A 14,760-nucleotide genomic window follows, 5' to 3' on the forward strand; every position below is an offset into this window, starting at 1 on the left:
TGATAACAGCATGTCCGTGAGATTAAATTCACAAATCATATTTCAAGAAACTTAACCTAAAACGCACCAAATTCTCACAGTGGTTACTGAATCATGTGCGAGTAACACGAGTCAATGCTACAGAGCCTTTGCTAAGGTTCTTCAAACATTAGCCGGCACAAGAGAAATGACACTGGAGCAGGTGTTCATCCAGGACAGAAACTTTTGCAGTCTGTTCACTTGACTCCATAGGTGCCAGTAAGTGTGGCGAGTGGGGGGGGGGATGTCATGAATCCTTTGTTAATGCCCCCTAGTTCCTCTTCTCTGACCTAATGGAGTATTTTCCTCTTGAATATCCCATTTGCTCTTTCACGTAGGTACAAATGCAGGTATTGAGGCACAGGTGCACACATAGAGCACTACTATGGCAACAATAAGGTTGCAAATTTTATTTATAAATGACGGGTCAAGATTTGGGGTGACGTATGACCAGAGAAAGATAAAGTGGTGCAGTTCAGATGAGAACGCAGAGATCCTCTGAGGATGTGTGTACAGAACCAGTTCGTGAGGTTTGATAGACAACCTTTAAGAAAGTATGCTTCCTGTTCTCAAATGCTACAAATACTGAAATACTGAACACAACAACAATACTGTGATTGCTGTATACTCATATTGCACCTTACCTGTGTCACCATTTCCAGGTCTAAGTCTATCAGATCTGCCATTGCCTGCTGCTGCTGCGGCGGCGGCTGCTGCTGCTGCTGAGTTTGTTCTTGTTGTAGGGGCTGATCATGATAATGATGTTGACGATGATGGTGGGGGGTGTTTTGATGTCTGTTCTGTAATCACAACCCCAGTGTTAGATGGCAAGTGGAATGAAAATGTGCTCACACACAAACATGTTAGTTGTTTTTCATACAATCTGAGAGATAGAGGGTGAAACAGAAGGGAGTGAGGTGAAATGAGGCCTATTTAAGAGAAGGATGTGATGGTCTCACACACAGACACAGACAGAGACAGAGAGCAAGGTTCTTTTTTCCTCGACTTTGAGACCAAGTGAAGATTGAAAGAGGTTTAAAGATCATCCCTACCTTTAGTCTAAACTACAGCACTGAGCTGAGGTTTAAACCCTCTTTGTGTTTCTGTAAAGCCTCCTCCCCTGTGTCAGGAACCACAGTGCGGGACAGACAGAGGCAGGCAGACACAGCAAGATGAGCTGGATTAACTAACTGCTGCATGCCTCTCTGCATGTAGCTTGCTCTGTGTCATCACCAGCTACATTTGCATTAAAGTAAATTACAGAATAAGGCTGACATTACCTTTTAATTATTACTCTAACTATCACCAACAAATGATGACCACATCCTTCCAAAAAAAGGCCTACAGACTACTTTTGTCTGTGTAACAGGCTTCTGAATGAAACACATAAAACAGTCATACTGATGCAATTTTATTTTTCACCCATCACTGGCACATCAGACTAAAAACCAGAACCAGAACCAAAATAAAATGCTCTATGCTCTATTTTTGCTCTGTGCTCTAGCATTTATTTTTGTTCAGTTGTGGCAGAATGACGATGGTTTTTGCCAAACATTTGTCTTGCACAGGCACTGAAAAAGCAAGAGTAACTGGTAGTTGAAGTAGCTGACCGCAATAGTGCGGCGCTTATTCTTTTCTTGAAATAAAAACATGAAATATGACCATCATTAGGTGATACTGGAGAACAATAACGGTTTACAGTTCTGAAAACACAGTACATTGTCCTACTGGATGTTATTTGTGCTGGAAGTATCAGGGTTTAGTACAGTCTAACCAATGAAACACACCTATCCAGATGTTTGTTTGTTTTTTTAACTTTACCTGTCATTTGGATTGAAACATGTGGTTTCAAATTTTGACACATAAAATATCGTCCTCACTACTGCCCATCTCTGTCTCTCATTCTTCACTGCCTCTGGTCCAGCGAACTATCCCTCTGTGCTCATTTCACCGTCGCTTTGCCTGGCCCTTAATCTTTATCAGTACAGCCGCCACCTATCAATTAGCCATCTCTAGGGAAACGGTAATTACCTGTGCACATGTGTTCTGTGTACAATTAACGCATCCCCTTTAATTAAAGCCACCTCACTCATCCGCTGCTGTTTGACCGATCACACCGGAAAAAGCCGAAAACACAGAACCCACACTCAGACTCTCGACAAAACACAACCAGGTTATGGACATTGTTTTGCTTTCTTTCATTCATTTGCCCAATCTTTCTGACACATACACAGACTCCAACTCAACCAGTCATAAGGCAGATGTTTTGTTGCAACCTTTATTTCCACTAAGAAACTATGAAAATTTAGGCAAAGACTGCAATTTACAGAGATTGTCAACTGTTCATATCATAACCTGTCCAGTGTTTAAGCAGAGCTGATGTGTTTGGCTGGTTAGTAGTAATATGCTGACCTCTACATGTTGACTCTGAGATAGTGAGGGCTTCTGTTGATTCAACGCACTCTCTTAGCTCTCACAGGGTCAAGGGCTCAGTAGATTGAAATGGCCTTGAGTGTATGTGTGTGTGTGTTTTATTGATTTGTCATCATTTAAGAAGGTGACAGAGTAAACAACACAAGAGATTGCTGCAGACAGGAGGTCACATTTCTGCCTGTGGTATTTTCATCTCAGGTGCAATAGTGTCAGGCCTTCTGCTATGAAAACAATGGACCTCTTCAATGAAATAAGCACTAAATTTGCCATGAATAACAATAGTCAGATAAATATTGTTCAAATAATAAATACTAACCAAATGAAGCATCGAACTGTTAAGTGTTCATATATTATTTAAAGATAGTTACTCCCAATACAAGCTCTGCAGTCACTTCATATAAACAATCATTTGGCACAAATTTGTGTAGTGAATCATTAATAAATTGATCTGTGACGCACATATTTTGGGGCATACATCTTATTTGGGATTAGCTTGACTAAAATTGGATTTTATTTACAATGTACTACCAGCAACAGCAGTTTTGCAGCCATTTTAGCATCTGTTTCTCACCACTTTTGCAGTTATTTCCTTTCAGTGGACAATATTGTAGATTTCCCCATTCATCCTTGAAGTTGAGCAACAGCAGGCTGTCCAAATTTACAATTTGATGTGAATGCAGCATTTTAGCAGCATTTTGACATTTGATGAAAAAGCCCTGCTGTGACATCACTGTAAAATGTAACCCACAGAGAGCAGCACCGCAGCAGTTTTCTGTGCTTGGTGAGCGTGGGTTTACAGTATCTTAAAGCTGAATTAAATTATCATCCGATTGGAATACAAGCTGTCTGACATGAAAAAAAAAAAGTAAATCCAATCCATTTGTATTTCTATGATCCTGGGTTATATATTTACTCCCTCTGACTGCCTGGGAAGCCAAAAAGACTTGAATCCGCTGTATTTAAACCAGAATGGACAGCTGGTCCAATTGGGTGCACAACAAGACAGAAATATTGGATTTGTTCACGTTCAGACACCTGCCAACAGAAAGGCAATCCAAATAGCAGCATGTGTTGTGGGCTGGGTGACGACAGAACACAAATACTATGGTGCTTGTAAGCTTCTTACCAAAACTGCAAAACTGATTCCCAGGCTACCAAAATTGATAGAGTGGAATTCCGACTGCCAGCAGTGACGTGGAAGGGGACAGTCTTAGCAGCGTAATAATAAAATATTAATAAAATATACAGACAGCTGAGGGTATACCTGATCTACACACAGTAACATGTGATCATGTGTTTTAAATGCACGCACACACACACACACACACACACACACACACACACACACACACACACCCTCTCACACACACACACACACACACACACACACACACACACACACACACACACACACACACTTACACTCCATGAATACACGCATCCACTCGCACGGCCACCTAAGACAGTAGCCTGGTTATTAAGACTATGAGGATTTCAGCAGATTAAATCAGGCAGTAATATAACTAGCATCTTTATAGGCAATAAAGAGCAGCTGAGTTATAGTGTGACAGTGGTGAAGGTCATCTTTCATTATAACCACAGGCAGTGTGAGAAGCTTAAAGATACACACACACACAAACAAACAGTGAAATAGATTTCCCCTGAAAAACACTCTTGCTTTAATGCATGAACAGGGTAAAAAACTGTTCAATGTCCTGAAATAGAGACTCTGAAATATGAAGCCATGCACATTTATAGTCAGACTTATCATTTATATCCATTATAAGAAAAATACAGCAGTGAAAAGTGTGTTCGATGCAATCTGGGATAAGGTCATGCCGGTTTTTACTGCATTCACTGCTGGCAAACCACAGCCAGGCATGCTTCATTGAGCAAACAGACACGATACACACATTCACACACATACAGTATCCCAGTAAACCATACGGAGCAGGCACATTGGACCACAAGGAGAAGGGCACCAGCCACCACAGCTACAGCACAAGCACAAGAGAAGCACAGCACACTGCACTGGATCCCAGCAAAACCTCTCAGGGAAAAATGACAAACACACTAAATCACTGTGGGAGTGGGAGTGATGTTAGGAAGAAGCAGATTTGCTGCAGAATTAGAGCTTCACAAGGCTCTAAAAGAAGGAAAGCACACAAGGAACTTTGCACTTGATTAATGGTGGGACAGCTGAGAGGTTTGTCTGAGAGGGGGAGGCAGGCTGACGGGGGTGGTGGGACATGGGCAAACACACGATCACTCACAGGGTGTCGCTTTGGGACGTCATAGACCCCTTCCTTCTGCTGACTGGTGGGAACCTACACAATTGGCCAATAAAGTCAGAGAACAGCCAAGAGAGCCCGTTACCTCTGGTTTAATCAAACTATAAAACACATCACTGTTACAGCACTGCGACACTTTTGATGCCAACACAGATCCTTGGAACCTGGCTCCTAAGGAATCAAATCAATCAGGCAGTGTCTCTGTGTGTGTGTGTGTGTGTGTGTGTGTGTGTGCAGGGATAATCAGAATTAAAATCTATAGTGTGAAACCTCATCTACTAGGCATAATCAGAAGACTACCAGCCTGCGGTGATGGTCCCTTTTCGTTACATTCTCCCTAATAAAGAATGGATAAGGCTCCTTATCACACCCACAGACATGTAATAACTCAGATTGTCATACACATAGCGACATGTAATATCTCTATGTCACACAGGAAGATAGATTTGACAGTGTGGAATGAAAAGAAACAATGAGGCTGATAGCAAAATACTGATATATATGAACCATGGGATTCTTATGGTTTTATTTCTCCTGCAGTGTCACAGTGTTTGAAATGAAGCTTTTTTCCTCTCTTAGCTGGATGCACCCTAATCAGACTGAGGGGTTAAATGATAAATAGCTGTGATTGAGCTTTTGGATATCTACCTAGCACAGCCTGTCTCTTTCTTTCTCCTCATCTCAATGCCTTATTTACTTCTTTCATATGTTTATTTCCAGAAGCTGCCATCTTTATTCATACATTAGTTCCTCTGTGGCTGGAGGCTGGCTCAGGCTCACGTTTCTTACACCTGGTATGCGTGTGTGTGTGTGTGCGTGTGTGTGTGTGAGAGCGAGAGCAGTTGTTTATACGTGTCTGCGAGTGTACATTTTTCTGCATGTGTATATTTGTGCATGCACCAGCACTCCGTATATTTTCAATCCATTTTATTTAAAGATCAAACGAGAGGCTGGTGATTAATCTTTCTTACCCCGCTTTCTTTTCATCTCCTTGAGAAAAAGAGGAGGGGGCTGCCTTCCACACAGGCCAGGAATAACCTCCACATCCCCTCCATGTACAGTGTACCCTACCCCCTCTTTATCCCTTGGAGGTCTACCCACACTTCTAAAGAGTGTGCCCAGAGAAAGGCTGGTCTCCCTGGGGTAGCTAACTTTGGTTGTCAGGGCCCTCCAGAGAGTGTTGGCTGGTTGTTCGCCTCTGATTCTTACTGTGTGTATCTTTTATGAGTAGACCACAATATATTTATCTCATTAAAGAAGGATGTAGCTGTTACCTACTGACCAGCTTGGAAGATTAAATCTTAAGCATGAATGTTTTAAAGAGCTCATTTTATGTAGCATAACCAGAGCAGCTATATTTTATATCCGACTATGAGTCGATGAGGATATGTATGAAACACTAGCAGATAACATGAGCTTGTGAGTACCTGATAAATGCTCTCTTCTGATTGGTCACGGATGGGCTCGTGTCCCGCTTCAAACACAATGTACTACAACGGCGGCAGCAGAGGCAAGAGAGGAAAACCAGAAGCAGGAGAGAAATTGAAAGATAAAGAAATTGGGAAAACGTGGTGAATTTGCAGAGGTGATTAGTCAACACTGTCAATATGTTCTCATTAAAAAGCAGTTGAAGAATAGGTGCCGACGACACATGGAGAATTTAAGCAGTGGAAAGTCCCAGAGCACAAGAGAAAACTAATAGATCTTTCAGCTAATCATGCACTCCAACTGGTTGACATGCACACAGCCACATGGCTGCAAACCCATGAACACACAGATATGAGTGTCTCCCACTGTGGATGACTTCATACACAGACACATCTGACGCTCCAAACGGCACATTATGTGCTGTTCCCACACTGTAACCAAACAGAGACTGTCTCCCCACAGTGCACACAGAGAGGAGCAAGCTGACCGCTAAACACAGCAGGTGACATCAGCAATGTGATTGGTCAGGAAGTTACCTGGTAGACAGGGTCCTCCAGATCCTCCTCCAGTATTGTCTGTGGATCAGTGGTAGCAGGAAAGAGGGGACAAACAGGGAGTTGGGGTGGGCAGAAGAGCGAGAAGAGGTGAGTTAAGGGTTAAGACGGTGGAATAGAAAGAGTGGGAGGAGAACTCAGCAAGACATAGCAGCTTCCCAGCATTCAGATAATCATTTGGCAATCATAAGAGAGAGACAGAGAGCGATAAAGAGAAATAAAAAGAGAAGATGTAGAAAAGACAGAACAGGGGACAGAGAAATAAACGCAATGGGCAGATGGTACTGATGAAACCTTAAAGTGAGCGCACCGTATGTCATTCACTTGCTTTGATGGGTTTTTTTTTTTTTCCACGTCTCACTTGTCTGTCAAGAGCCTCTTTGGATGAAGCTCATCCTGCTTATGGCAGATGATTAAGATAAAAGTGGAAAAAGCAGGTAACAGGGAGTTGATAAGTGTACCTGATAGACAGCCTGCTCACACTGCTTGTCTTTCTGGGCCTTCTTTTCCATCTCCTCTCTCTGCTTTATCTCATAGATGAGCTGGAACAAGTCCCGCAGGTCCAGGATTACAGGCTCGGCCTAGGATGACAAGGACACATTATTCACCTCCCTATTAAAACACACTAACAGGCACAGATTATGCAGACTCATAGCACTGAGCGTAATTCATGAACTGCAGTCATGCCTGCTTATTCAAATAATGTGGTGATTACTGTTGACTACATAAAGACAGAAGATTTAGGCCATGATCAGATCGACATGAAAAAAAAAAATCATGTCCTTCTTTATTCTTATTTCAGTGAGACCAATGTTGGAACAAAGGTGTTTCCACTGCACGGTACAGCCCTCAGTACAGACCACCTGCACTGGTCTATCAAACAAATGCTTATTCCTGATCAATAACTTTGCAATGTGAATGACCTCCTTATCTACTGTTTAGTGAAAGGGTGAAAAGTGGAAAAAGAGCCAAGACCAGGGACAAAATGATTTTTAAAAACTGTAAATTTCTGTTTTGGTATCTAATAAATATTTGTACCACTTCAAAATAATACTCTAACAGTAATTCCTGGATCATATTATAGTCCCATTGGAACAGACCCCTGTATTCTGTGCTCTTAATGGCCTCAGCATCCACATGGGCAAAATGAGACACTTGATTGTTGAATTTGGGTGATGCCATTAGGCCAGTCTGAAAACAAAATGGCAGCAGCAATGAGATATTTTTGTTCAACAGCGAATTAATTAGACTATTCGGCCAGTTGTGCACGTATGTCTAAGTATGGATAACACTGCAATTAGTGTGTCTAAAATTTTACATTAAAGGTAACAGAGTCTGTCTGACTGCGCTCCATGATTAGTAAAAGCCAATCTAATCAGTGTCAGTGACTCAGTGTAGAAAGTGAGAATTGTTAAAGTGTTTACTGTGACTGACTACAGTACTGTGCAAAGGGGATGCTTTTAACATACATTACATAAATAGTTTTTCATGTATTAATTAACTTCATACAAAGTGAAGTAAATAGAACAAAACCTAAATCAAAAACCAGCAGCAGTTCTTGTTTGACCCGGTTTCTCCCGGCACTTTGCAGCACTTTGGAGAAGCTGCTGCAGCTCTTCTGCAGATTCAGACTCTCCCAATGTTTCTGTGGGTTCTTTATGGACTTGTTGTCCTGCACAATGGACCTGGGATCAATCAGACACCTGAGGGTCTGATAAGAATCTAAAACATCTAAAGTGCCTAAAACTTCTGCACAGTACTTTATGGTAACCAGGAATATCCGAAACAAAGAAACATCAGATAGGCACTGAGCTTCCATACACAGTTATCTACACAATCACTGGCTACTCTATTCCTTCAGGTTCAGATGGTGACAAAAGCAAGTACCAGCCTTTTGTCTTATGTTGTTCCACCGTTGTCAGGGGAGCAAAAAGTACTGACAAACCAGTTAGATGACTCACAACTACCGTATAGTACAATGGTGTTTCACACCTAATCAATTATTGACTGGAGCTCTGCAAAGTGCACCCAGAGTTCATACACTGAACGCTGCCGTGCATAAAGTAGTTCTATTTTTTTTCTTTCGGCACCATGTTTTCAGCTGAATATTATTCATGACAGACACACTGGGGTAAATGTTGGCTTCTGCTGAACCAACAATGAAACATAATGTCACTCTGTCAGACTCGCATGCTCTTTGCATTTGACAATACATGCTCTGATCTCTAACTTTTCCTGCTATCTCACATTCTTTTTGCCCTCTAGCTTTTAGGTGAGAGAAAAAAAGCTGAGTCACACATGTGGAAATTAGAACTGTGAACACAGAAAACTTCGAGGATCATGGTGGAGAAGTGGCCAGCTCATAGAACCAGAGAGAAGAGATAACCTCAGTTCAGCACTCTTGAATGAGATGACTAATTTATAGCCTACGGCAACAATGATGAATAATTCCAACAAAAAAGTAGTGATAAAGATTTTTACCACAGACAGTGCAGATAAACTGCTCTATTAAAATCTGTACCGATCAGGATTATTTCTGGGTTAAAATAAGACTCTCCCGTACCACTGGATATTAATGCAACAGATTCACCCTCTTTACCCAAATTACATTTTCCAGGATGTTCCTGAATTCATTTCTTGCTACGTTGAATGTCCCTCAACCTGTCCCATCTTAATAAAATTCACTTAGTGATTTCCTACATTTTCTAAAATGTTCACACCCTCCAGAAAATGGATGTGAATGTAAAACTAGAGAAAGTGTATGCAGTTACAGCAGTAATTTTAGTTTAAAAAAACGGAGCCACTGTATAATTTGACAAAGCACTGGTATACAGTATGACTCTGACTCTTCTGAGATAGATTCATGATAAACATTGGTGCTTTGAGGCCTGTAACTAACACCACTGCTGTTTTTAATATTCAAAACCTTTGCCTCTAAACTAAACTGGAAACACTGCACCAGATAAACTGTACTGTGAGTAACTGAAGTTCTGTTTACAGTCGCATAATTACATACTACATTTGAGCAGTTATCCAAGGGAATAATAATGAACAACCAAACAAAAGCATATTCACCCATAAATATACAATGTAAATTGCTGTGCATGTTATAAGTACATGAAATATAAAGCTTGTTCCTAAACAGCAACAGGTAAACACCCACACTGACTAGAAAAAGTCAGACTGAAGCTCTCCCACTAAATTACTGCTCCTTTGCAGTTGCTGTTATGATTCTCTCACTGTGGTAATTTAATTCCACAAAGGGTAAAGGGCTTCAAAATAAAAGATTTACTAGCTGCAGATATAACTTCTGACCTGCACCATGTAGTCTTTTAACTTTCTGTAGCTTTCCGACAAATTGGACATGGGATTACTTTCATAACAAGCCAACCCGACTCGTTAATTCATAATTGTAAGTTTTCTAAAACATTTTAACAAAGATTGTGGTAAGACTGTCAATGAAATCCTCTCCTATACAATTAGTGTACTTCTATCCGCACCCGAACTAGGTAAATAAAACACACTCTCATGTGTTGAGCCGAGTGGTGAGCCAATTATTTTCAGATGTACCCCTAAATTGGCCTTTTCAGAACAACCTTAAGTCTCAGTCTTCATGACGACAGAGACGCTTTGTTAATTCACATCAAAGTGGTTACTTTCCAATTACAGCCTCTGCCATAAGCTCTGTGCCCCCATCCCTCTCATTGTCTGCTCCACAACTAGCAGTCTGAGTGGTAGAGATGGCTGGTTCAAATCCTGAAAACGGGAGTAAAATATAATTGTGACCTTTCCTCAGGCACACGACAAGTAGATGACAGCTCAGTTGATTGATGAGAGCTTGGTCCTCTACTACACTGTCAGGCAGGGTAGCATTTGGCAAGCAACAATTTTTTGAGTGCAACAGTGGCTGGAGTAGTGATGTGTATGTGTGTGTACGTGTGTACCTGTGTACCTGTGTGTATCTGTCTAAGTCAAAGAGCCGGTTCATGGCCCAAGGGAGGATGGATATGCCATTAGAGCTGGTGACACACACTCAAACCCTCATTGACTCACTATGGGAAATCAATATGGCTACAGAGTGAGCCAGCTGGACCCAGAATAAACAAGCCAGGCACAGACACAACAACAGCAACAACAATCATAACGGGTCGAAAAGCGTGCTCAATTTCATATAGAATATGTTGCTGCAGGACTGAACCTGAACCCTTTCTCTCTCTATCCCTCACACACACACATACATACACACACACACACACACTCACACACACACACAAAACACCTAAAGCTAAAGTGGAGCAGAGCAAACTGTTTGATGAACGGCACATAGAGACATGAGCTGGTGTTCAAGGGTCCTTACCTAAATGTCAAGGGGTTCTTGCTTTTGAGAAAAGACCCTGATGAATCATACATTAACCTACACACAATGGTAAAACACGTACAGATACTTGCCAAACCCTCAAAAAAGCACACGCATCATTACACCCACACACTAACCGACTGTGCTGTCTTGATGGCCACAAAGCGGTGGTTCCCTTCCTTCCCACAGACGTAGCCAAAGGCTCGGTGGTCCGTGATGTCCTTAGCAATGTAGGAGATCTCATGGACCGCATGGTGGTGTTGAAGGACCTGAAGGAGCGCATGACACAGGAAACAGACTTTACTATTGTGATATACAATAACATTTTTCTAGATTGATATGATTCAGTTGAGCACTCTCAGGTGCAGTGTTTAGATTCTATTGTTATTTTTATTGATAAAATGTCAGATTTTTTTTTAGTAGTGGTTCTATCATGATAAATAAATATACTTAAAACTGGAAAAAGAAAAAAAAAAACTAAACTTTTCTTTGCTTTTTCAAGGCAGTTGGCACGTAATATTTCCTTGCTGTTAATTGAACTACTACTCTCAGTTAATGAAAAATATGATTTTGCAAATAGCACTTCATAAATTAAGATTAAACTTTCAGATGTACAAAGCAAATTAGAACGGTATGAACATAAACACAGTCATACAACACTTGGAGATGCTACTGAAGAGATCACCACATTTGTTTATGTGTTTTTGAAAAACCATGTTAAAAAAAAAAAAAAAAAAAAAAAAAAAAAAAACCTGATGACGTGTACACACAATAAAAAAGATCACACACAGAGACCCTGTACCCTATATTAAACCGTTTCTAGCTTCCCAGCCCTCTCCGGTTTAGCCTGGGTGGGGAGTGCCAAGCTGGCATTGCCTGTGGCAGATGGCACTGTTTTTCCTGAGGACAGAGGGGGGACCAGTGACAATCACAGCTCAGCAAGCTGTCGACTTGATCACTTCATCTGTGCCCTTGCTCACAACATGCACAGACACACACACAATTCACAACCTAATATGCAATAGCCCTCTGTTAAGTTGCACTAAATGTCTGCTTTGTTTTTATTGTCTATGCCAGCTGCATGCTGGGAACAGAGACACACAGTCAACATAATGACCCAGTAGCCCTTGAGTGCCTGTTAGGTGTTGGAGCTCTATACATCAGAGGCTAAACACCCACATCTGCTTGCTTTGAAACTAGTCCAGAGGTAAGACAGGGCAGAGTAAAGTGAAACATATTTAACATGGGGCACTGGTTAGTACACACGTGCAGACACACACACACACACACGCACACACGAGCGCGCGCGTGCACACACACACACACACACACACACACACACACTGAGAGCCCCAGATGAAATGGATAATCATTGTATGAGTCATGTCTTCTAAATTTAATAATTAGAGTAATGATTATTATTATCACCTCTGACTGACCTGAAAATGACAGCTAAGGCAATGCATGTGCGCACACGCACACACACACACACACACACACACACACACACACACACACACACACACACACACACACACAATCTACACACACACACACACAGCTCATTTGCAGAGGTTATTGAATTATCTCTGGGTGGGTGGTGAGGTGACAAAGAGGGACTCTGATTCAAAGAGAGCAGAAAATGAGACGACTGCATAAATTCAATTGCTCTGCCTTTTCTTGATAGCAAGTACAGAGTAGCAACAGTTTACATATATAGACAGTATCTCATTTGGCACGTATGGTACGGACAGTGACATTGCAAATATCACATACCAGTTTAAAAGCCGCTCAGTTTGGCTAACATCTACAAAGTGCAACCACGAAGACATCCATGTGGTCTCTTTTATGCGTGCTGTGTGAAATAATTATGGAGCTGGTGCTGCTATTTATGGTAGTAGATGTTCATGGGCTTGACTTAAAAATAAATGCAATGATAGAAAAAGCACCATCATCAAGTGCTGAAGTCTAATTAGGATAAAGACTTCACTGAAAGATCATTCCCCCTGTATTCCAAAGCGTAACGCTGTAACATTAATGATAAAACTGAATGAGAAATGGGCTTTTCATTTTCAAATGAGAAATGAATCTGCCACTTTAAGTTAAAAACAACTAAGAGGGCCTTTGCATTTGGATTTTTTTCAAATGAACTTTGAACATTTCATTAAAATCTTTTGCCACGTTGTGTGCACACATAATGCAAATGAAATGCGTGCTACTTCCAAAGCAGCGCTCAAGCAATCCTCTTCAACTGTTCAATTTTGGTGACCATGAGATTATTATTATGAGAATATTCTGGATCATCCAAATTAACTGGTAAATTAACTCAGACTTTTTTTTTTTTCATAGCATTCCCTCCACTTATAGCTCTGCAGTAAACACCATTTATACTGAGCTTTTACTGAGCTGGATCAAAAGTCATTTTTCTCAGACGTCTAATCTATGAGACATTTCTGCCAAAACAACTGAGACTTACTCCTGTTTTTGTTGCAAAAAAAACATCGTAAATGTTTTCGTTGCATCATTCTTGGTAAAGTTTGGACAGAATAGTGAGTCTAAGTCCCAGGAGGGCGTCTGTTGCTTGAGCCGACATGTCTGGCAGCATTAACTATGAATTGCTGTGCAAAGTTGCTTAAATATATGCACACTCCGGGGGAAGTGGATTGTTTGCAAACACAGGTGGGTGTATCAAAAAAGTCGATACAGACTGGATGCTCTTTCTTTTCTTCTCTCCATCACTGTTGATATGCACTACTGGCCTCTCTCTCACAATCTCACACACACCACATGCACAGCGTCAGTGTCTCTAAGGGACCGTGGGCAGCATGCCCTTCAGCAGTTGCTCGCCACTGAACCAAGATATTCCCTGTTATGCTGGAAGCAAGAGGGGAGGAGGAGAAGCAGGTCTCTCTCTCACTCCTCCCTCCTATTCGCATGTCCCTCCTGAAGGGAAAATATTTTCAGAGTGCCTGCAGAAGCAGGCACTCTGAGAAACACATAATAGAAACATAATATAACATAATATATAATATAATATAATATATATTATATATAACATAATATAACACATAATTAGAAACACATAATCTCAACTGGACCTGTTAATAATGTTTCAACAGTTTTGGTAGCGAGTTGCTGGAAAAAATGAAAAAAAGATTTACACAATGTTATTAAAAGCCCTGAAAAATCCCTTTTTTCCTGTCAGCCACTTCCTGTGACTGAAGAGTTCCTACGTGAAGACACACTCTGAATAAAACCAAATGCTTTCTTGCAATCTTCAATTTCAACTGCTGTCTGTTTTATAAATGGCAGCAGAGAGGTCTCTAAGGTAGTGAAGAAATACTTAAGGGGCTTTAAACTTTGCAGGAACAAAGGCCCAAACCTCATCTCACATATTTTTCTGTCCTAATATAGTGCACTACAACTTTTTTTCCAAATTCTTCGTAATTCTACACATTTTTTTTCTTCTTGGGTTCTCACCGCAGAAACAAGAAGGGGAGCAATAATGTTGATACCTGATATGGCATCTCATATGGTTCATCCCCTCACATTGACAACTCAGCTCCTCTCAGCTCCTTTCTTTCATCTGTCCCTATTTTCCAATTAATACTGGAAATGGTAAAGTCTTTGTTAATCATATAAATTCACTAAATATCTGATATCTGAAGACTCAAAGTAA

At 41.0% G+C, this 14,760-nt stretch overlaps 1 protein-coding gene across 10 annotated transcripts in view; it reads right to left on the reverse strand.

The window, feature by feature from the left end:
* dab1a (DAB adaptor protein 1a) overlaps positions 1-14,760 on the reverse strand; it is a 172,061-nt gene that overhangs the window by 10,596 nt on the left and 146,705 nt on the right. For 5 of the 10 annotated variants that reach the window (XM_026305623.1, XM_026305624.1, XM_026305622.1 and 2 more), the window contains 6 exons: positions 11,219-11,350; positions 7,186-7,305; positions 6,707-6,745; positions 6,170-6,232; positions 4,725-4,778; positions 663-818 (listed from right to left, as the gene is read on the reverse strand). In XM_026305623.1, coding sequence (XP_026161408.1) covers positions 663-818; positions 4,725-4,778; positions 6,170-6,232; positions 6,707-6,745; positions 7,186-7,305; positions 11,219-11,350 — 564 coding nt within the window. The remainder of the gene's footprint in view (positions 1-662; positions 819-4,724; positions 4,779-6,169; positions 6,233-6,706; positions 6,746-7,185; positions 7,306-11,218; positions 11,351-14,760) is intronic. The other 5 variants (XM_026305632.2, XM_026305629.1, XM_026305627.1 and 2 more) reach the window with 4 other exon arrangements.

Source organism: Mastacembelus armatus, chromosome 4, assembly GCF_900324485.2.
Source record: "Mastacembelus armatus chromosome 4, fMasArm1.2, whole genome shotgun sequence".
Classification (NCBI taxonomy): domain Eukaryota; kingdom Metazoa; phylum Chordata; class Actinopteri; order Synbranchiformes; family Mastacembelidae; genus Mastacembelus; species Mastacembelus armatus.